The sequence below is a fragment of the Myotis yumanensis genome, unplaced genomic scaffold (assembly GCF_028538775.1).
Source record: "Myotis yumanensis isolate MYYU_CA2020_CCGP unplaced genomic scaffold, mMyoYum1.0.hap1 SCAF_15, whole genome shotgun sequence".
Lineage (NCBI taxonomy): Eukaryota > Metazoa > Chordata > Mammalia > Chiroptera > Vespertilionidae > Myotis > Myotis yumanensis.
The window spans coordinates 24,426,358-24,451,085 of record NW_027223766.1 but is presented as its reverse complement, the minus strand read 5'-3'; the positions used below and the strand labels follow the sequence as shown (position 1 = coordinate 24,451,085).

The 24,728-nt window shown below is 41.6% G+C and overlaps 1 protein-coding gene across 2 annotated transcripts in view; it reads right to left on the bottom strand.

Annotated features, from left to right (window-relative positions):
* Window positions 1–24,728, bottom strand: part of NSMAF (neutral sphingomyelinase activation associated factor) — a 46,452-nt gene that overhangs the window by 21,383 nt on the left and 341 nt on the right. For both annotated transcript variants that reach the window (XR_011468239.1, XM_070392284.1), the window contains exons 2-11: window positions 13,630–13,719; window positions 12,179–12,257; window positions 12,021–12,088; window positions 11,904–11,940; window positions 7,524–7,574; window positions 4,861–4,932; window positions 4,510–4,557; window positions 4,353–4,405; window positions 2,140–2,269; window positions 238–309 (exon numbers count right to left, since the gene is read on the bottom strand). Coding sequence is in view for 1 of the 2 variants with exons in the window: in XM_070392284.1 (XP_070248385.1) it covers window positions 238–309; window positions 2,140–2,269; window positions 4,353–4,405; window positions 4,510–4,557; window positions 4,861–4,932; window positions 7,524–7,574; window positions 11,904–11,940; window positions 12,021–12,088; window positions 12,179–12,257; window positions 13,630–13,719 (700 nt within the window). In the remaining variant the exon portion in view is untranslated. The remainder of the gene's footprint in view (window positions 1–237; window positions 310–2,139; window positions 2,270–4,352; window positions 4,406–4,509; window positions 4,558–4,860; window positions 4,933–7,523; window positions 7,575–11,903; window positions 11,941–12,020; window positions 12,089–12,178; window positions 12,258–13,629; window positions 13,720–24,728) is intronic.

Here is a 24,728-nt window from a genome sequence, read left to right as displayed (position 1 = left end):
AGGTGGCATCACTCGGCCTGGCCAGGGATTGGGGCCGATCGGGACTGGCAGGCCAGGGGGAGGAACTGTGGGAGGCTGCCTGGCCGTGGGAGGTTGGCCATGGGAGTCCACTGACCACCAGGGGGCAGCTCCTGAATTGAGCCTCTGCCCAGTGTATTATTATACATTAATAATTCACCGGTTAAACTGAAACTAGGACAATCATTCACCTAAAACTGACATTCCACTTGAACTCACCAAAGGCATGAGGCCGTGCCTCCTTTTGTAAATGCGGCAGACGTCTTGGAGTGTGATCTGGACCACAGGTTTCTGTAAAAGTAAAAAGATTATCTCAAAGGTCAACATTCTGACACAATTAGAAGTTGATCTTTAGTATCAGAAAGCGGAATCAAATGACCAAGTCTTGCCTTCCTGATGTGTTACATGGTGAACAACTGGAAAGGGAGATCTTAAACGAGGCGTATCTGGTTTAACACTCCAGCCTGCCCTTTTTTGCTTTGTGACCTTGGACAAGTCTCCCTACTTCCATTCAGCACCAAAAATATGGTAATGCGTCCATCTTTCAGGTTATCGCAAGGTGTTAAGTGTTATAAAATGCTAAAGGATTGGTCTAGAGCCTGGCCGGTGTGGCTCAGTGGTTGAGCATCCACCCATGAACCAAGAGGTCACTAGTTCGATTCCCAGTCAGAACACATGCCTGGGTTGCGGGCTCGATCCCCAGGAGGGGGTGTGCAGGAGGCAGCCAACTGATGATGTTTTTCTCTCATCAATATTTCTCTCTATCCCTCTCCCTTCCTCTTTCTCTAAAAATCAATAAAAACATTTTTAAAAAGAAGGATTGGTTATAGATAACCTCTCAGGAATTATGCTATTCTTTTATAGAGCAATGGTTTCCTTAGTCCTCACTCATCTTATTTTAGAATCTTGCCTTTTGTCTCCTTAAAAACTATAGTGTATTAAGGCTCACAAACAATTATAGTATAAGGCAGGGCTTCAAAACTTTTTCTTTCATAAGGAGGGTAATTTTCTTCTTTAAAAACCTTAAAATGCTAGTAAGATGAATGAGGTTAGAAAAGGCAATGAGATTGGCTAAAAGGTGACAAGTTTATTTTCCTATTTCTGAGTGGAAGGGATCAATGCTCATACTATGAATCCTGAAGCTATGGCACATACTCATATTTTTCCAAAAGTTTTTGACCCTGAGCTATGGTAATAGTAGTGGGTAAGCCAATTTTATTGCATGGCTAGAGAATGCCCATCAGCAATGAGTACTGCTTCTATTGGAGGGTTTGGCAAGCGTGCCCCACCACCTGGTGGACAGAATTATTATAGCATTATCTTTCACTTAGAAAAGGATTAGAAGTTTCAGTGCCATATAATGACTGCCATATAATGACAGCCTGGAGTATTTCCAGGGTATAGCCTGTGGCAGGAGACACTCCTGTTCTTTAAACTTCCCTGCTAAATGGTCCAATGGCACCATTAGAGCATATTAGGATTTCTGTTCTTTCAGTGAGCCACTCCCAAAAGGGGCTAGATCTAGATAAAGCAACCCGTCTCTATAACATGTAGTGTGGAGATCTGCGTTATTTTCGGTTATCGGCCTAGGAAGTCTAACGTCGCTGTGAAAGGGAGACTAGTTCCACCGCCACAGAGGCGCCCTGCAGCTGCCCCCTGAGCATCGCTGCGTGCGCCTGCTCTGGCGGGGCCAGGACCACTTCCCACTGCCTTTTTGGGAAAGATTCAGATTTCCTGACTTGGTAATAAAGGAAAAACAAGAAGTACCAACACAGGCATATATGTAAGCAGATATACAGAAAACATTTCTTCTTAATCTTAATGTATTTCATTTGTCTCTTGCAGAAGTGCCTCCGAGTAGAAAGGTAGAACGCTCTCATGACCCTCTATTAAAGTCGGAGGAGCAGGCTTTCTTTTCACAGCACTGAGAGCAAGTGACCCCGAAAGGAAAACAGATCAGAAGAGCTCACACCCAGATTCCTCAGGGAGCCTGTTACAGACACAGGCGGGGGAGGGGCCGGGGAGAACACTGTGATGGTGAAGTCAAGCTCACAGGAAAGAGCATAAGGTGAAGGGCCCAGTGCTAATGGGGTCTCCACCTGCACTGCAGTCATCACGTACCGGGTACCCATTGAGGGGCTGAAAATACAGGGTGGTGTCAGTGATGCACACATGTCCGGGGTTTGTCACCAGAGGGGTCACCATTTCTGCTTTGCATTCCATGTGCAGCTTTTCAGAAACACTTTGGAACCTGATAATTTCAGCAAAAGCAAAAAAAAAAAAAAGGAATCAGAAATCGATCTACTTTCTAGGTTTAACTTTACCTAAGAGAGTTACAGTGTGACTTTGCATAAGATTTGTCTAAATACCGACTTTCTACAAAATAAATAGTAATATAAATCAGTACTGCTTCTACTGGAGGGTTTGGTGAGCATCACAAAAATCGGTCACAAATAAAACTGACATTCTTTTAAATGGTATAATGAAAGTGCCCGGCTAGCTCAGTCGGTAGAGCATGAGACTCTTAAATGGTATAATGAAAATTCAATTTTTAAAAAACAGGTAAGTTTATGTACTGCAGAAGGAAAGACAGAGAAGTAAACGAAGCCAAATAACCCATAAGCTTAAAATAAACTGACGTAGAAACTACTCTTAACATTTTTCTATTTTTTCTGTCATTAAGGCCTACTTTCATAGTCATATAGGCCATTTTTGCATAGGTAGCATTTATTTCACACTACACTTCATAAGACTATGAATACACAATTACAATAACGTGAATGTCAGTTCCGAAGTCCAGCTGACCCATGATCAACACAGTTTGAACTACAAGGATCCACTTACCTAATGATTTTTTTCAATAAATACTGTAAATGTATTTTCTCTTCCTTATGATTTTCTTCATAACACTTTCTTTTCTCTAACTTACTTTATTGTGTAGTATATAATACATATAACGTACAAAATATGCATTAATCGACTTTATGTGATCAGTAAGGCTTTGGGTCAACAGTAGCTATGAGTAGTTAAGTTTTGACTATGCGGGGGTTGTCACCCCTAACTCCCACATTGTTAAGGGTCAACTGTACATTCTTTTGTGGATTTACTACAGTAAAACTAATCAAATAAAGATGATTTCTCGACTAGCCCACTGTAAATTATTTAGACAGTCAAATAGAGAATAGGTTAGTATTAAAGTATAACTATCTTCAGAAAATACACTGTACACTTAGAAAAGCTAAGAGAATCAATAATAATTTAAAAAACCCACATTAGACCAATAAAAATGTAGTCTCTTGGGCCCCATAGTATACCTCCGGAAGGTACCTATCACAATTTGAAGGGCCAAGAAAGACTTTCTGGAAGCACTGACAGATAAGCTGAAATCAGAAGAATCAGAAAGAGTTAGCCAGGTGCAAAAGAGCTGAGTACTCTTAGCGGAGGGAACACGCACTAAGTCCCGGAGGTGAGAGGCCAGGTGGCTCACTCAGGGACTGCATGCAATGCAGAGCTGGAGCATGGAATCCAAGAGCAAGCAGTGACTGGAAGTCGTGAACAAGGACTAGAACATAAGTGGACTGTGCGCCAACTAAGATTAAGATTTTACCCTGAAGGCAATGGGCAGTCTTGAAGAGTTTAAACAAACCAGTGATACAATTAAGTATATTCTTTAGAAATAACATATATTTTATTTATTTATTTAACTTATTATTTTTTGTTAATTGTCACCCAAGGACATTTTTCCATGGATATTTAGAGAGTGGAGGGGAGGAAGAGAGACAGAGAGAAACATTGATGGAAGAGAGGTGCATCATCGATTGGTTGCTGCCCCCAGTGGCCTGCAACCGAGGCACATGCCCTTGACCGGAATCAAACCTGAGACACTTCAGTCCATGGGCTGACGCTCTATCCACTGAGCAAAACCAGCTGGGGCAGAAGAACATATTTTAAAAGTACAATAGTTACCGTGGGGAAAAGGGGATTGCAGAAGGGAAGACTGGTGTCAGGCAGACAGGCTAGAAGCTGTCACAGTGTTCGGAGTGGGAGGTGATGGTGGCCTGGACTGAGGCAATAACAGTGGGAAAAGACAAGTTGACAGACAGGAAGGATGTTAGAGAGCCTCACCTACTGGCCTTTCTGACTGACAGGTGCCAGGATGGAGAGAGTGGAGGAAGCCCCTGACCCGGCTCCTGCACTGAGGTGGGCCATTCCCTCAGATAAGCAGGTGTGGGGTGAGGAGGATGACAACATCAGTGTGGCCATGCTGAGCGAGGCAAACAGATGAAGATGTCCACTGCTTTTATAACCAGTAAGCAAAATCATTAAACACTTACCTGTTCTTGTCAAATGATGTTCTCGCCAAGCGTGACTGCAAAATAGCTGTTATCTATGAAAACAGAACCATTTATAAAGTATGGATATAAGTATTTATAAGTAAAAATCAATACAAGTTAATTCATAATAAAGATACAGATCTTCAGAAACTCTTACCATAGCAGTTTGGTCCCCTAGTTTGTCAAGGCAGGATGCTCTGTGAAGCTACAATATTATAAATATACATGAATTTATTTTTTCTCTCAGACGATATAAAGATATTTCCTTAGAAGCAATGAAATAACAGCAAGCATTCTGTTACTTAGTAACAGTTAAGATCGCTTCTGATGTATGTATGGCTTCTTCCTAATATACAGTTTTCAAATTCAACATCAAGTAAATCTGATTCATGTTTATAAAATAGATTAGGGTTTCAGTAAGATGTATAAATATAAAATTTTTAAGTTTCTGCCTGAGTTTGTTTTGAATTCTCAGCCCAGTAAATGCCTGAGTTAGGCACTGGCTTACCTGAAGCAACGTCTCCACAACATCTTCCACTTTCCCTGAAACATCCAATTCAAAGACATATTCCATTCTGCCCTACCAAGAAGAGAAAAGGATAAAAACAGAGGAAGAGATGAAGCATGTCCAACCTCGAGTGAAGAGCATTTGCAAATCCCTGGCTGAAGGCCACACGCATCCGCCTGGTGTGTCCTCCCTCACGCCACCCAGAAAGAGAGCTCCGGGGAGCAGGGCCCATCGGATTTACTGCTCTATTTATTCTGCACTTGCTTCTGCTAACTTTGGGCTTAGTTTGCTGTTCTTTTTTTAGTTCCTTAAGGTATACAGTTAGATTTGAACATTTGAGATCCTTTTTTAATGTAGGTGCTTATCACTATAAACTTCCCTCTTAGTACTGCTTTTGCTGCATCCTGTAAGTTTTGATATGTTGCCTTTTTGTTTGTCTTGTGATATTTTTAAATTTCCCTTTACATTTCTCCTTTGACTCACTGGTTGCTCAAGAGCGCCAATTTCCACATACTTGTGAATTTGCCTTCTGCTATGGATTTCTAGTTTTGCTTCACTATGGTTGCAAAAGATACTTGGTATGAGTTCAATCTTCTTAAATTCATTAAAACTTGTTTCGGCCCTGGCCAGGGCGGCTCAGTTGGTTAGGCATCGTTCCATGCACTGAAACGTTGCCGGTTTGATTCCAGGTCAGGGCACATGTCCAGGTTGAGGGATCAGTCCCCAGTGGGGGATGTGCAGGAGGCAGCAGATCGATGTTGTGCTCTTGCATCAATGTTTCTCTCTCTCTTCCTCTCCCTCCCTCTCTCTAAAAATCAATATAAAACAGAAAACTTGTTTTGTGACCTAACATGGGATCAACCTTGAAGCATGTTCCACGTGTACTTAATGTGTATTCTGCTGCTGGTGGGAAGAATGTTCTCTATGTTTCTGTTAGGCTCATTTGGCCAATAGCGTTGAATCCTCCGTTTCCTCATTCATCTTCTATTGGGATGTTCTATCCATTATTGAAGTGGGGCATGAAGTCTACTATGGCTGTGTTGCTGTCAATGCCTCCCTCCAATTCTGTCAATGCTGGCTTCATATGTGTGGGTGCACATATTGAGGTTGGATGCCTATATGTTGTGATGGTTAATTTTGTGTGTCCCATGCTCTCCTTTTGCCTTGCCCCCGAGGGAGAGTCCGTGTCGCTGCACAGGCCTCTGTGTGCTGTCCTCAGGGCCTCGGGGCAGCAGCGTGATGCCCCACGCACTCTTGCTCTCAGTGGTTCCAGGCTGGGTACTGTCAATGCTCCAAGGCAGGCAAGACAGAAGCCAGTCCCTCAGGCAGCTGCCCCCGAAGTCAGAACAGTGGACATATGGTCCAGGGTTGTCGTTCCCTCCCCAGGGAGACAGTGGGAGCTGGGCATTGCCTCTCAGTCCCATGGCGCTGTGCTGGGGGCGCTACCATTTTCCCGCCAGCTTCAGTGAGGCTGACCTGCGGTGCAGCAGGCTCTTCATTGGTTTTGAGTTGCTCACGAAGGGAACTGGTCCGTGGATGTTGTTGAAGTCTCTCCATGACAGGAATAAGGGTCTTAGGCTTCCTACCCGACATCACCGTTGATGTCACTACCTCCCCCCTTTTTTAAATCTGAGGATCCTTGGCTTTCTAATTCACATTGGAATAAAAGACTTCTTTGCTTCAACCTCACTCATTTCCTTTGACCTAATTTTTCCACAGCCGGAGTGCAGCTTTGCACTTCAAGGTGGCTATCAGGAGAGCCTTCAGAGGGGGGGCACCCCAGGCAGTGGTTCTCAACTTGGGAGGGGGGCGTGTGGTGCCACACACAATGGGGGAAACAGTGTATTAGGGCTTTCCGTGGGTGGGAATAGGCTGTATGAGGGACAGCCCTACCCAATAAACACTTCCTGCCCCAAATGCCAACAGCACCACCTCATTACATCTCAGTATTTGTAGTTTTGGACTAACTGGTGCATGAACTACTCCTTGTCTATAAAACCCAAAGGCCACCACATACGTAGCTCATGCATCCCACAGGCTGCTGGCTGAGAAACTGTGGGCTGGCCTGAACTGGCCTGAGATCAGCCTGTGTTTGCCCAGAGAGGGCGACTTTTCCTAATTCACAGAGGTGTCAGCGTAAGGAGCACTGGCCCTGACGCCAGGTCCTGGTAGAATTATCCCTTTACTATACATTAAGCTGCAGCATAAGGAATGAAATAAAACACAGAATGGTTAAATGTAATTTCTAAGCTTACTTAACAGATACTGTATTCAAGTCTACTCATAGCTTCTACCCAATTAAGAGAATTTATAAATTATTACTGAGCTCTCAAATAAGGGTATTAAAACCCATATTTCTCAAAAAATAAATTCTCAAAAAAATGTAGTAATCTTAAAAATGATGTATGTTTGATTTCAATTTCTATTCTAATAACCTAAGCTTTTTTTGTCTATTAAACACTTTTTTAAGTCAAAAAGTTCATTGAAATCTCTTGGACTAAAATCTGTGATTCTCTTGGGTAATTTTGTCATAACTGTTGGGTGACAAGCTTTGAAATACCCATTATTATTATATTTTAATAAAGATATTAACAGAGTTACAAAACCTTATTGTTCAAAAGCACTATATTAATTCCTGGGAATAAATAAAAAGCTTTACTTACTCTTTCTATTTTATATGGTGCAACAATGTTGTGTTCTTTAATGAAATATACCTGAGAAAAACAAATCAATATTTGTAAAATAAAAATTTTCATAGTCATACATTACTATAAATTCAATGATGAACTGAATTTAAATCATTGTTACACAATCTCCACTTTCCAAAATCACTTACATTAATATCAGTGCAGGTTTAAGATTCTGATGTTAAAATAACAAATATTAAATTAAAAAGAAATGCATCAAGGCAACAAGGCATCACTGGTACCAAGTAACCAAGCAGACAGGTGAAGGAAGCTAAGGTAAGTGCCGGTTTTCTAAAAAAAAAACGGGTAAAACAAATCACTGGGCATGAAATACATTCATTACCACCAAGAAACTTGTCTTCCCTGGAGGCGATCTGGTCGCACCGTGTTCTTACCGGTCACCTGTCCTTACCCTGCGTGTTAGTAACTGTGTCAAACAAGCAACGCCATCTGCCAGAGCCAGCAATGTCCTCACACGGGTACCTCTCTGCCTGCCTTCTCTCCTGCTGGGGAGGAGGGTCTGCCGGCTCCCAGACCAGGCACCCTCCTTGGGCACAGATATGAACCGCCCCCTCCAACCCAGCAGCCATTCACTTTGCTCCCGTGATGATACACTGCACTCTCTCCCATTGGAAACAAACCACAGTAAAAAAAAAAAAAAAGAAAAAAAAAACACCTCTCCAGGGGGTCACATCCCCTTGCCATGTCTCCATTCCTTTCTGTGGTAAAACTCTGTGCAAGAGCCACTTCACTTTCTCTTGGGTCCAGGACAGGTTTCCACCCAACCACGTGACTGAGAACATTCCTGGAAGGTCACAGAAGATGCACAAGATCTCCACGTCACCAAATCCAGCAAGCGTCCCTCTGCAGGGCGCCCTGGACCAGCTTCCCAGAGCATGTGACAGAGCTGATGGCTCTTCCCTGGCGCAGCTTGCACTTGGCTCCCCAGGCACCTGCTCCTGGTTCTCCCGACCTCACCCGCTGCTCCTTCGGTCTTCCTTCCGACCCTGCTCTCTCTCTCTCTCTTCCCTGCCTCTGAGGTTACAGAGAGCGGCAGGGCCTCCCCAGGCCTCTCTGCCCACACTCGTCTCTGAGAAACCTCATCCAGTCCCAGGGCTTAGAAAGGAATCTGGAACCTGCTGACCTCCAGCTTCTCTGAAGCCCAGACCGGTGCTTCCACCAGTAAATGCTGCCAGACTTCTCCTCTGAGAGGTCACATTCCAAGCAAAGCTGCTCCTTCACCACAATAAAGGGAACGACCACCCACCTCGCCAGTCATTCCCCACGGTTCTCCTCTCACTTGCAACTAGCCCAGCGCACACCTGTTAGTTTTTTCTTCAGAAGTGACCACCCTCGCCCTTCTACTGCTACCATCCTGCTCTAAAACGCCGGGTTTCTGACACCAACGGGTCTCCTTGCTTCACACACACTCGCCCCAACGGCATATCCTCCAGCTGGCCTCCAGAGAGACCTACAAACACACAAGAAGAGAGCGTCCCTCCTCTGTCTAGGCCCTAGGCCAGGGGTGGGCAAACTTTTTGACTCGAGGGCCACAATTCATTCTTAAACTGGACCGGAGGGCCGGAACAAACGCATGGATGGAGTGTTTGTGTGAACTAATATAAATTCGAAGTAAACATCATTACATAAAAGGGTACGGTCTTTTTTTTTTTTTTTTAGTTTTATTCATTTCAAACGGGCCGGATCCGGCCCACGGGCCGTAGTTTGCCCACGGCTGGCCTAGACTCTAGGGACTTTTCTTTGGTGTTTCAGTCTAACCCCTGACTGGCCCCAAGGCCCTCCGTGACCTGGTCTCTGCCACTGCTATCACCTCCCTTCCCAGCTGACTCCCTCGGTCCCGGCTGCACCCACACCCTCACTGCGCCTCCCAGCTGCCGCCTCCCAGCTGCCAGAGATACTCACATCTCAGGGCCTCTCCCAGGCTACTCTCTGCCCCCAAACATCATTTCTTATGATGGTCGCAGGGCTCGCTCCCTCACGCCTTCTGAGAGGAGGGACGACCTCATCTAGGCATCCCTGACCATTCTATCCAGAGGAGCACGTGTCGCTTGTCGTATTCTATCCCTTTATCCCATTTTCATTTTCTTCATGACATGTATCGCTGCCTGACATTATAGAACATAATTGATTCTTGTCTGTTTTCTCTCATGAAAAGTAAAATCCAAGGGGAGAGGAGCTCCAGATATTTTGTTCTTCCCTATATCTCTAAAACCTTGAGTATGATACTTACAGGGTGCATGAATTACAACTATTATTCACACACACACCCCCTCTTTATTCTGCCAGTAAGAGAACATTTGGAAGCCAAACTCTCTAAATCCAAGGGACCTAACATATAGTCATCCCCCCTTTCCAAGGTTTCACTTTCCGCGGTTTCAATGACCTACAGTCAACCTTGGCCTGAAAATATTAAATGGAAAATAAACAATTCATAAGTTTAGAATGTGTGCTGTTTTAAGGAGCATTCTGAAATCTCACACCCTCCTGCTCCACACCGCCCAGACGTGAATGGCCCCTTGGTCCAATATAGCCACACTGTACACGCTGCCCGCCCTTAGGCACCAAGTAGCTTCCTCGGTTATCAGGAAACTGTCGTGGTATCTGAGCGCTTGTGCTCAAGTCACCCTTATTTCACTTACTAATGGCCCCAAAGTACAAGAGCAGCGATGCTGACAATTCAGAGATGCCAAATGAAGCTGGTAAAGTTTCTTTAAGTGCAAGCATATGATGCATAGAAAAAAATATGGCATATGTAGGGTTCAGTACTATCTGCTGTTTCGGGCATCCACTGGGGGTCTTGGAATGTATCCCTCACAGATAAGGGGAGACTACTGTGTTTCTGAAACACTGTGACCTAATAAATAATAAAAAACATAAAAGTTGTATTTCTAGGTTGTGTACTTAACCAGGAAGCTTTAAATGATACTTGAGAGAGTAGCTTGTGCCTAGTCACCCCCTAGTGTTAAGCTGATTTTGAGTTTGTTTAATATAAGACCTCTTCTACAAACTATTAAAAATAGGTGGAAGGATTTGGGGGCTTTATTTCTAAGCCCGGTTATTAAAATTTTACCAAAATGTGTATTTTTTTCTAGCGGAAACCAAGAAAGTACTTCTTCCTTTTGAGATACAGACCTTCTAGAATAAGGCAAAGATGCAGAATGATACTGTAGAAGTAAGGAGAGCACAGGGGCAGCCCAGAATTATTAATAATGGTGTTCCTTCCCCAGAGTAATAGATGGCTGTAACTGTTTTTCATATATGCCAGTTACAAAGCATAAAGTCCAAGGTAGCCTGTGAAATGTTTTCTTCCTTGAAATCAATGGAATCATGGATACAGATCCAGAAAATCACATAATCTGATATCTCCCAGCTTTTATAACAGACTCGTCAGTAGACATGAAAAAGTGTTCCATGATCAAAGGTTCTGGCGATGTGAAAACCGCTGGGAGCACCCTCTGCCCCTAACCATTCGCCTCCTGGACTCTCAATGCACTGCTGTATGTTAAGGCTTTTGAGTCAAGTCCCGAGTCTGTGTGTCTTTGTTCCCACAGCGTTTCCTACACTTACTTGATCACAGACAGATTTTTCTTTGAACACTTCAAGGAACTAGGGCTCTCACTGATAGTTGAGGCAACATTGATCTCCTCTAACCCTTTCATTTTAAAGATGAAGGTGAAGTCAGAGGCAAAGGAAAGTGGTAGACGATCTCTACTCCATTCTTATTTCCAATTTTTCAAATATCTACAGACAAATTAAGTATATAACAGGAGAAGAGCCCTGTTTCACTTTATTTCTGTATTGCCAGTATTAGACACAGTGCTGAGTGCATAAATGCATAAGAAGTGACTTTGGAATGAATAGCAAGTCATGACCCCAAGCGTCATAATTATACAAGGTTACACATCCCGAGTCACTGCCTTGGCTGTCAGCGTGCCTCAGGCTGAGATCATGTAAGTGGTGTGCTGGCCTCCACCTTCTCAATGACGAGGAGGCCATAGGAGGAACCACAGTCCTTTCATTTCAACCCTCAAACATGGCCAGGACTCCTAAAGATGAAACCACAAGCCTGCAGGTTATCACACACTTAGTAAACATTAAGGATCTCATTAGGGATCCCATCTTTTAAAATATATATTTCTCAATGATTATTTAAAAGCATTCAAACATTTATTCCAATGACCTCAATTTGAGATTCCTACAAATAATTATGCTTAAGCCCACATGTGCGTGTGCGCGCTTGCACGCACACACGTGTACACACACACACACACACACACACACACAAGCAAAGTGTTCATTCAGGTTAGAACAAAACATTTACTATGTTACTCTTACCTGACTGAAAATGAGTGAAATCCCCCCAGATTTTGCCCTAAAATGCAGATAGAAGTTATTAAACATATATACTGTTTTGGTAGGCATGAAATCAAACAGTTAGTGATGATGACATACTTTGCAAAATGTCTATTGGTTCCATTTTCTCCATGTTTTCCTATTTTTATACAATCTCTCAAAGGAATCTGGATAAAATCGAGAGAGAAATGTAAAAATAAGCAAAGGTAACATATACACAAAGAATAGAAATGTCTTATGTTTTACAATGCATTTACCTTAATGATGGGCTGGGATATCGCATCTGGTTCAAAAATAACAGATTTTGAACATATTTTTAAGGAGCCTCTGACTCTCCTAGAGATAAAAGTACAAAGGATTATTATTAGTGAACAGTAACAAAAGTCACAAAAGAATCATAATACATTTTAAGGAGAGAGTAGTTGGCTAAAGCATCAACTAATAAAAGATCAACAACAAAATTAAAGAGAAGGGTATGAAAGGTTGAAAAATATAGCAAAATAATTGTCCTCATCTCCTAGAGGTTAACAAAACCTGCATGTATTCTAATTTTGGTGAGCTCTGTCCCATGCACTTCATTTGTATGATGACATTTGGAATTCACAACTACACTGAAAGGAAATGAGGATCAGAAAACTGATCCTTAAGACACACTGATTCTACCCTGTCTCTAGTAAATCCTTTTGACTTTTAATTCACTATATCTAAAAGAACTATTCAGAAGGCAACACTAAATATATAAAATTGACCATGTAAGAGATTTTTTTCACTTATCATAATGGAAAAATAAATAGTTTGAATTTATCCCATAAAGTGCTTTTAATGGTGATTTTGGGGTATGTGGGAATTCAGGAAAAAATTTGATTCATAATTATAAGCAATTTTAAGGACTATCAAGAATGCTTCAGAGGCAGTGCACATGTACTCCATATCAGGAGGCTCGGTGGGTTCAGGTGATGCCAACCTTGACGTATCCACTATAAAATTTCTCAGCAGCTTTTCACCTGCTGGTTTAGCAGCCATTGAAGATTCTGTCTATATCAGCAGTTAGCAAACGTTTTCTATGAAGAGCCAGATAGTAAATATTTTTTTCCTTTGCAGGCCATATGCATTCAACTCTGTCACAGCATTCAACTCTGCTATTGTAGCAGGAAACCAACTACACACAATACATAAACAAATGAGTGTGTGTGTCCTAATAAAACTTTATTTACAAAATAAATGTTTTTACCTAAGAGCTGTAATTTGCATCTACCTAATGAATGTATCTTCATTACTCATTGGAGATTGAAATTTTTATCATTCCTCTGTGTTTATTGTCCAGAATTTCTTAACAAAGAACATTTTTAAAATTGAAGGTACTGATTTTTATACCATTCTGTGTTTTATGATCATTACTTTATAACACCATAACCCAAATAATTGAGTGTTTAAGTACAAAAGGGATCAAGAAAAAGGTGATGGAATGAATCAGAGCCCTAGCCAGCTGATCTGAGGTACTCACAACCTTGAAGGAATTAGTACACACTGATTCTTAGCTTTGGAAAATATTCGAAGTATGACAACAACTTATAAACCCCCCTCTTCTCATTACATTTCCAATACGAACGAAGGGATGAAAAAAACTCCATGATCATACATTTAATTTTAAAAACATCAGACAACTGAAAGGTTTGCTAGTCCATAGAGATACCAAAATCTTCCTTACCTTTCCTTCTGACTGCCCTTATGCTGAATATGATGAGCTGTATGCTGCTCGAAGAAGTATTCCTCCAAGTTAAGAAGGAGCAAGGAAAACCTAGATTGAGGGGCAGGAAAATACCTCATGTTTATTTTTTTTAAGTATAAGAAAGCAGAATATTTAAAGCATCCATTGCCAAAGCGCTTTTCCATTTATTAAATCAGCAAATGCTTATTAAGGGTAGATTATATGCCAGACATTCCTCGCTATCCAGTAGGGAGGAGACAACACACAGACCAGCTGGCTATGCCAAAAATAAATAAATAAATAAATTTTTTACCAGGCAGATTTACTTTTTCTTTAGAAAAACCCAAAATTTCATGACATAAAATTTATTCTTGCCTGAAAAAACTTGGAGCTTTCCCACCTGAGGAGTTTTGATCCTGTTTCCCCATTTCTTCCCCACCACACAGAAACCCTCAAACATTAAGACTTGTGATTAGATGAATTTATCCTGTTACTCCTACAATAGCCCCTGTAATAACCAATCTAACGCTTTGTACACAATGAGTGTTTAATAAATAAGTAAACTGAACTGAATGGAATTCAAGATATAGTTCTTTTTAAAGTTTTGAGTGCTTTAAACTTTTAAAAACAGATTAAGATAAGGAAAAGTACAAATTTAGTTGTATGGCCACAGAAACAAATATATGACAAAGAACTGCAAACAAATGTTTTGTCTTATGGTAAGAAGCAGGAAATACCAACAGCATCTAGAGTTACGGGGAAAAGCTTTCATGAAAAGTGTGGGACTTAAGATGGGTCTTGAAGGTCTGGTGTGTGTTGGAGGAAGATATTTAGATTAAACATTTATTTCTGTTTCCTCTGGAAACTCCACTTTAAAAAGGGGAACAAAAACACTTTTTCAATGGTAAAACCCACAGACTAAAGAAAATTACAGACACATAAAAGCAGATGAAAGACCTCAACAAATTAGTAAGAAATGGAAAGCAGAGAGGAGGAATCAGGAGTGATCTGAAACCAGAACAGCAGATGCCTCCAGAGAAGGTCCGAATTAGGAGAAAACCAAGACCAGTCTCAGGTCTTCCAGAAAGTCCAAAGTTGCAGGTTTCAGTCCTAAGGAGGCAGGATGAAGCATGGGGTGGAGGACGGGGAGCCCGAATGAGGAGTGGTCTAGGTTCCTCCCCTGATGGTTATCCCTATCGCACTCTGGCACATGGTTTTTCTATAGAAAAACTGAACAAGAGGCTTCAAACTACACATCAGCACAGGGAAAGCAGGGCTATGGAGCAAAATGAGGGTGATTAAGCAAAACAAACAAACAAACAAAAACCAGGAAGACAACACACAGACCAGCTGGCTATGCCAAAAATAAATAAATAAATACATAAATAAATATAGCCAGTCAGATTTAGTATTTATAATCATTACTTTATAACTTCCAGCAGCAGTCTGTTGGGTTGTTTTTGGGAAAAAACTAAATAGCAGGAGAAAAAAGACCTATGGATTTTTGAAAGAGCCAGGTTCTCTACAACATCATCCCATAGAGAAGAGCAACAGCTAAGGCCTGCCCAGAGTGACACGGAATTACATACTTCACACTTAAATATGAATGGACAATTCACGATCACCAGCCTCTAACATGAAAGAACTAAACCAAAACAAGCAGAAGAACACAATTTGAAGGACTGAAGACAATGTAGAGAACAGAAGAAAAGGCTAAAGGACTATAATATCCTTACAAAGAAGAAATTACACCCATGAAATAAGATATTGCTCATTAAAAAAATCTGAACCAAAAGAAAAATAACTCACAATTAAAAATAACAAGAACAGGAACCAGTTTAATATCGTAACCAGCAACTCTTATTGGCCTGTTCTACATTTTAAAAACCATGAACAAGAGTTAATCATAGGCTAACCTGCTAGAGCTCAATGTAAAATGCTCACTATTAACACTTTTATCGGGATGATCATCTAGTAAGTTATGTAATGTCTAATCATTGTGGTGTACACCTAAAACTAATGTAATATTGTATGTCAACTGTAATTGAAAAATAAAAAATGATACAAAAAATGACCAGGCAGTTATAAATGACCCAAATAACACTAGAAATGTGTAAAAATACAATAATTGAACTTAAACTAATGGAATAGACAGAAAATTAGGCAACTAGACAGAAAATTAGTAAATTAGAAGATGGATTTAAATAACTCACAACACAACACAGAAAAATAAATATTAAAGAGTAGTTAAAAGGCATAAAAGAACGAGGAAAAGCAGTATTCCAAGAGCTAAAGGCTTGGCTCCAGATAGTTCCAAAACTGTATCAGCTTCAGGACCCCAATCAGTATGAATAGACATCTCTATATAGACAAACATCAAAACACTGTAAAGAGATCATAAAAGCAGACAGAGAAAAGACATTACTTACAGGGAACAATTAAACTTAAATGATATGGGTTTACTGCAGGCTGGTCTCCCAGAATAGACACACAAGCTACATAGAAACCTGCGATGGTCTTGTCCTGGCCAACCACAAGGCTAGGACCCCAGTGTCTTAATCTACCAGAGAAAGGGCTGGTGGTTTTTAACCATGAACGTGGATACAACGAATACTGCCCCATCCTGCCACATCCTACAGACCCAAGTGCAAGGCCAAGAGAGCCCTCAGTCAAGCCAGGAAAGGGGTAAGGTCAACCCACAGCCACAAAAACTGAGCTGGACATGCTGAGCCAAGGTTCCATCGCAGGTTAGCTTTCCTGTATCCTAGCCCAGGCTAGTCCTTGGGATCCAAGTTTCTGCTGGAGTCTGAAGCCCGTCCATGCAGGGCAGCTAAGTGCTGCAGCAGGGGGCCATGGCACATGTGTTACTAACCCTTTCTCTGTTGAACTTCCTCCCTGGAATGCTGCTCCAGCAAACATATTCCCTAGCCTTCGTTTGCACAATTTTCAAAATGCGGAATGAATTATACATCTAGCAGAACTGATTTTTCAAAACAAGGACAGCATAAAGACAGGTTCATACAGACCAAAGCAAACTTAGTTTATGATCACCAGACCCTTATCAGGGGAACTTCTAAGGGCTATTCTTCAGGAAAGAGAAAGTAATTCCAAGTGGAAGATGTGATATGCGAGGAAGAATGCTGAACTAAATACGCATGTAAAACAGAGAAGCATTAACTAGACAATTCTACAGCAGACCCCACCCCCCATGTTGGCAATTTCACTTTCTGTGGTTTCAGTTACCTGTGGTCAACCATGGTCTAAAAATATGAAATGAAAAATTCCAGAAATAAATAACTCATAAGTTGTAAACGGTGGCACTGTTCTGAGTAGCGTGATAACACCTAGTGCCTTCCCCCTGGGGCCAGCTCAGAACGTGAATCATCCTTTGGACAATCTTCTCCCACACTGACAGTCGCTGAGTAGTGGTCTCAGTTATCACATCACCTGTCGTGGTACTGCAGTGCTTGTGTTCAAGTGATCCTTGTTTTGCTTAACAATGGCCCTCAAATGCAAGAGTAGTGATGCTGGCAATTCAAATATGCCAAATAGAAACTGTAAAGTATTTGTATGTATAAGAAAAAACATAGTACCAATATACTGTATACAGGATTCGGTACTATCTGCAGTGGCAGGCATTCACTGGGTTCTTACATTGTGTGCCCCCCTCCCTCCCCCCGATAAGGAGGGAAAACTGAAATGTTTAATTTATAGTTTTCATATACAGATGGAAAATTCTGGACAATGCCAGGTTATAATTTAGGATGGGACAACAGGAGTTAACTATTCCAAGGTCCTTATATTATTACGGAGGATGGTAAAAAGAATGATTAGCTTCAGTATAAACATTAAAATTCCAGGGTAAGCACTAGAAAAACAGAATATGTAACTTCCATATGCTTCAGGAAAAATGAAAGGGAAAAAGCAGGGTTTTAATTCAAACTAAGGAAAAAAATAAGACAAAATTAAAGAACAAAATAAAAAAGTAAAAATGGATCCAAATATATCTGTAACAATAATAAATGTAAATGAACCAATCTGACAAGACAAATATTATCACTACCCTAAGCTTAAAGGGTGTTGAGTGAGGGATACACCCAAGACCTGAGTCCCCAACTCCTGCCTAAATTTGTGCTTAGTCTAGTTATAACAAAAAAAAAAAAAAAAAAAAAATCCCAAATACATTGGACCTAGAAGAATTTTCTTCAGTTCACCAAATGTGACTGCGGCCTACCCACAATGCCTCGACTTGCTTACTTCCTCCCCTCATTGGACTAGTTCCTACAGCATGCTCCATGAGCCCCTTCTGAGCTCCCATTAGTCTTCATCATTATCCTTTGGATGCAAATTCATACATGTGAAGACATACAAATGAAAGGAAGCCCTAACTTCCTTTCCTCCTGCTCGCACATGGCCTTCTGGGAGGTCTTTCCTGGCCGCACTACCTGAAGCCGTGTATCCCTGCCTTCTGCTCACACTGGCAGCCCCTTCCCGGCCTTGTGTTCCCTCCCCAGCAGTGATCATTCTTTAACACACTGTACCCTTTACTTGCTTGTCTATTTTCTGCCCCTACTAGAGTATAATATCTCAATTTTTAAAAATTAAATGGATAAATCATAAAATCCCACCCCAAACGAAAAAATTATCAGAATAAATTATTTAAAAGTCCAACTATAAGCTTTAGAAAAAATATATCTAAAACCTTTGGACACACAAAAGTTAAAAGTAAAAGAATGAAAAATTCTAAATAATGCAATTAATCAAAAGAAAATTGATATAGTTATATTAATATCAGACAAATAGAAAAATATCATTACTAAAAGTGTTCATTATATATTGATGAAAGACTCAACTAAGAAGATATATAAATTCTAAACTTATATAGATTTAATAACATATCCTGAAAATATATGTAGCAAAGATTGATAGAAATACAAGGTCAAGTTTGCATCATGAAGCATCTCCCAGTAATTGATTAGTCAATCAGAAAGAAAGTAATTAAGGAAATAGAAGATCTAAATACAATTAATAAACTTAATATAATGTCTTTCAACCCATCAGCAGTCCTGATTCTGCAATTTATCTCCATTTTCAACACTTGGTATATCCCATAAAGACATTTAAAAAATAGGATGATCAGTTTTAGAAATAAAACAAATGAGTATAACAAACCACTTTGCTCTCTAACAAGTATAATGAATACATAGTCAATTGATAAAATAAACACATGAAGCAAAAGACACTTAATGTCAGCCAAGAAATTTAATATCAGCATAACCAAGAGAATTACACACACAGAATGTTTGAAGCAAAGCTGAAGTCTAAAAAATGCCTGTAAAACTATTAATATAATATGTATGCCCAATATAGAATTCACGATCACGAATGTTTTATCCTGGAATGGCAGCTTACAAGCCGTAGCTAGGAAATTCGTTCTATGACACTATAGAGAGAAAGCTCTGCCTCTTCCCTGGTAGGAACGTGCCTTCACTATCTAAATCGCCACGTCACCCAAGAAGAAAATAGCTTTAGTCCACCCACACCACTTCTAGGCATGAAGATAAAAAGCACTGAACTATTATCCTATCTTAAATCTTAAAACAGAAATATTTTAAATAGCAGCAGTTTGTAGAATATCCTCATCTGCTAACCCACTGTACACATGGGTGTACAACAATTCCAAATGAAGATATATAATTGTCCTTTAAAAATGTTTTCCCTTTATCTTCTTTAACAACTGCAAGGGACATTAAAAAAACAACAACACACACAGTAAAATCAATATGGTTCCTGCCATCTAAATTGTAACCAGGCCCTGGCCAGTTTGACTTAATGGATAGAGCATAGGCCTGCAGACTGAAGCGTCCCAGGTTCAATTCCGGTTGCAGGCTCATTCCCCAAAAGGGGGAGTGCAGGAGGCAGCCAATCAATGATTCTCTCTCATCATTGTTTCTATCTCTCTCTCTCTCTCTCTCTCTCTTCCTCTCTGAAATAAAAATACATTTAAAAATAATAATAAAAATAAAATAAATAAATCTTAACCAGGATACTAGTGTACTTAATTTGAATCGCCAAGTATCTCTTTGTTTTCGAATACTGAAAATGATCAAAGCATCTCTTTATAAACATCACCAATAAATGGCACTACTTACAGTTGTTCAAACCAGAAACCTGAGTACAACTGCTTTGTTTAGTAAATAAAAATGAACCACACCTAGTTAAATTTGAATTTCAGATAAGTTAAAAAAATTTTCAGTATAAATATGTATCAAATATTGCACGGGATATACTTATTATAAAAGATTATTCACTGTTCATCTGACAACTCTAGCTGGAATTCTTCCTCTATTACCTCCTACACAATCCACCACACCAAGACCTGTCAATGCTACCTCTTAAAACTATAAAAAATACATCCACTTCTCCATTTCTTCTACCACCACCTTGATCTAAGCCACCAATCCAAGAATCTGCCAGTCTCTGCTTCTACTTTGTAGAAACATCACTTACTCTAAATGCACTAGCATCAACTTAACAGCAAAAGAAATAAACACTAATTTCAAGTTTTTTCTTTTCTGGGGTCACTATCTGGTAGCAGTAGAAATCTAAAATCTCTAAAGCAGCATGAGAAGGGCCAATGAACTCATAACTCTGAAGAGGTGAGGCCTTTCATAAACAGTCCCAAGGAAAGTAACAGTTCTCTTGGATATATGCCTGAGCCAATGACCCATAACAATCATTCGGCAAATTGGTGTTTATTGACACCAAAGGATTGAGCCATGAAAAATCTGTGCAAAAATAGTAAACTTGGGGCTGAACAAAGTTCGTTGAAATATTCTTGTCTTTAGGCATGAATTCTAAGATTTATAAAGAGACTGCTTGATTTTAGCCCACATCTGATTGTGAGACAGGTTCCTGTCATTCCTGATAGTCTAAGGACATCATCCTGGCTCAAGTCCACCCATCCCAAAGTTGCAAAGCCATGGGGCAGCGAGCATTAAAGAATTAGGGTAAATGAATTTGGCAATGTAGCAGGATACAAAATTAACATCCAGAAATCTATGGCCTTTTTATACACTAATAATGAACTCACAGAAAGAGAAGCGAAAAAAACAATCCCATTTACCATTGCGCCAAAAAAATTAAGATACCTAGGAATAATCTTAACTAAGGACGTAAAAGACCTGTACTCGGAAAACTACAGGACATTGAAAAAAGAGATAGAGGAAGACATAAACAAATGGAAGAACATACCATGTTCATGGGTTGGCAGAATCAACATCATTAAAATGTACATACTACTTAAAGCAATCTACAGATTCAATGCAATCCCCATTAAAATACCAATGGCATATTTCAAAAATTTAGAACAAACTCTCCAAAAATTCATCTGGAATAAAAAAAGACCCCGAATAGCCACAGCAATCTTGAGAAAGAAGAACAAAGTTGGAGGGATCACAATACCAGATATCAAGCTATATTACCAAGCCACGGTTCTCAAAACTGCCTGGTACTGTCACAAGAACAGACATATAGACCAATGGAACAGAACAAAGAACCCAGAAATCAACCCAAGCCATTATGCTCAATTAATATTTGACAAAGGAGGCAAGAGCATACAATGGAGTCAAGACAGTCTCTTCAATAAATGGTGCTGGGAAATTTGGTCAGATACATGCAAAAAAAATGAAACTAGATCACCAACTTACACCATACACAAAACAAACTCAAAATGGCTAAAGGACTTAAATGTAAGACAGGAAACCATAAAAATCCTACAAGACTCCATAGGCAGCAAAATAGCAGACATATGTCGTAGCAATATCTTTACAGACAAAGCTCCTAGGGCAATGGAGACTAAGGAGAAAATAAACAAATGGGACTACATCAAAATAAAAAGCTTCTGCACAGCAAAAGAAACCATCAACAAAACAACAAGAAAGCCCACTGCATGGGAGAACATATTTGCTAATGATATTTCTGATAAGGGTTTAATCTCCAACATTTATAGGGAACTCATACAACTTAACAAAAGGAAGATAAACGATCCAATCAAAAAATGGGAAAAGGATCTAAATAGACACTTTTCAAAAGAGGACATTCAGAAAGCCAAGAGACATATGAAAACATGCTCAAAGTCACTAATCATCCGAGAGATGCAAATCAAAACAACAATGAGGTACCATCTCACACCTGTCAGAATGGCTATCATCAACAAATCAACAAACGACAAGTGCTGGAGAGGATGCGGAGAAAAAGGAACACTCGTGCACTGCTGGTGGGAATGCAGACTGGTGCAGCCACTGTGGAAGACAGTATGGAGTTTCCTCAAAAAGTTAAAAATGGAACTCCCATTTGACCCAGTGATCCCAATTCTAGGAACATATCCCAAGAAACCAGAAACACCAATCAGAAAGGATATATGCACCCCTATGTTCATAGCAGCATAATTTACAATAGCTAAGATTTGGAAACAGCCTAAGTGCCCATCAGCAGATGAGTGGATTGAAAAACTGTGGTACAGCCCTAACTGGTTTGGCTCCCTGTATAGTGCATCAGCCTGCGAACTGAAGGATCCCAGGTTGGATTCCAGTCAAGGGCATATACCTTGGTTGCAGGCACATCCCCAGTAGGGGGTGTGCAGGAGGTAGCTGATCGATGTTTCTCTCTCATCAATGTTTCTAACTCTCTATCCCTCTCCCTTCCTCTCTGTAAAAAATCAATAAAATATATTTTTTTAAAAAAACAACAACACTGTGGTACATCTACACGATGGAATACTATGCCGCTGCAAAAAAGAAGGACCTTTTACCATTTGCAACAGCATAGATGGAACTGGAGAGCATTATGCTAAGTGAAATAAGCCAGTCGGAGAAAGATAAAAATCACATGATCTCACTCATATGTGAGATATAAGGATCAACATAATTTGATGAACAAGAATAGATCCAGAGACAAATGGTAGGGGAAGGGGGGTGGGGTGGGTAGAGAGCAACCAAAGGACTTGTATGCATGCATATTAGCACATCCAATGGACACAGGTACTGAGGCGGTGGGGGCTTGCCTGGGGTGGGAATGGCTGGGGCGGGGGGGGGGGGGGGGGAGAGGGGGGAGGGTGAATTAGGGAAAAAGAAGACAAATGTAAAACTTTAGACAATAAAAAAATAGATAACCTTAAAAAAAAAAATTAGGGGAGCCCTAGCCGGTTTGGCCCAGTGGATAGAGTGTCACCCTGTGGACTGAAGGGTCTCGGGTTTGATTCCAGCAAGGGCACATGCCCAGGTTGCAGGCTTAATCCCCAGTAGGGGGCATGCAGGAGGCAGCTAATCAATGATTCTCTCTTATCATTGATGTTTCTGTCCCCCTCTCCCTCTCCCTTCCTCTCTGAAATCAAGAAAAATATATTTTTTAAAAAAAGAATTAGGGCAGTCAGCAAGTAGCCCTCAAATAAATATAAAATACCTGGCACCAACTTTTTCAGACTACTGGGGCTCAGAAACAGTTGCTGCCTCCTCCCTGATGAATAAATGTTTTGGTTGTGAGAGCTAGTTCTACCTGGTTCTGCTAGCCTGTCACATCTGATCAATGAATCCCGACAAAGCCGACTATACACAGAAACGTAAGTGCAGACTTGTGTGACACTGCAGAGCTGTACAAGTTAACCAAATACAACTCAAATTACTGCCATGGAAATACCTGGCGGATCTAAAGAAAACAGCTTTTCCTGTATGTCCACGAGGCAATGGAATTGTTACAAATGACTCTTAGATCATAGAGCACGACCGGCAATTCAAAGTGTTTCAAAGTTCTTACAATGTAAATGTGAACATTCACGTATTTAACACAGAACACCAGAACGTCCTACTGTGGCTACAGAACAAACTCTATTCAAGCTCTTTCCACGTGAAACAAGCATTACAACCGAAGGCAGAAGAACCTCTGCAGGTGTGAGTACTTTATGGCCGCTATGAGGGGATAAGCAAGGCTTTCTGCGGATAAAACCCAATCGTACTGCCAAAATGTTATTGGGAGCCATATCCAAGGTGATTTTTGGTGTATCTTTATCTCCTTTTCTACACTTAGGGAGACAAAATTTCAGACTACGGATATGCTGGCCAGGCCAACAGTAGAGACTGGAAAGGAATGTGAACGTTTGGTCCAAACAGGCCCAGGCGACATCTGTAAAACAAGGGTGGGTGCTGCAAGCTCACACAGACCTGGCTTAGAGCCTACACTTGCAGGTATCAGCTGCTTTGCTGGTGTCCAACTGAGGTCACACCGTGACAGGCGAGCAGCACTGCGACATAACTAGCTCCCACTGCTCAAATAACATGTGTCCAATAATTCAGCCCCACTTCCTACTGCCCCGGGGTCTCCAGGCCCCAGGATGAACCAGTTGTTTCGGTGGCCACCAATGCTCTGGGAGGCATACTTTGGGGCAGAAGTGAGCTTTCTTATGAGACACTTCCCCCGGAGACTGAGGATCAGGAACTCCGACAGGGCACTGCCCTGCGGCTCTCTGAGCTCCTCCTGGGACCCCAAGTCCCTCCCGGGTGCGGAGGGGACTGCAGTGCCCCCCACTAAGCTGTGTAAGGTTCACCGGTTAAGAGAGAACACGTGGGGGTGGGACCCTGGCTTTTCTCAGAATGAGGCCTTGTTTGTGGCCCTCCTCCTGGCCCATCTGCTTCACAAAGTCTGAGCAAGTGCAAGTCGGCAGCAAAAAGCCCGTGCTGCTAGGCGGGTAGGTCTACACCCCACCCCGGCGCAGCCTCGGGGTCACCGATCCACGAGCGGCCCGGCTGGAACCCCGCGGCGCCCGGGCGGGGGCTGCGACCTCCCCCGGGTCTCTGGGGGCGTGGGGACGGGGGGGGGGGGGGGTGCAGTGAGAACGCGGAGTGTCCGCCGAGCTCGCTCCCACTCCCCCGCTCACCTCCCCCGCTTCCCCGGGACGCAGGGCGCGCGCCGCGGAAGCCCAGGCGCTCAGGTGCAGGGCGCCCCCGAGGAGCCCGCCCCGCACCCGCACCCGCGCGGCCTCTTCCGGGAGAGCCGGGCCGCGGCCGCCGGGTCCGCAGGGGCCGGACGGGCTCCCCGTGGGTTCC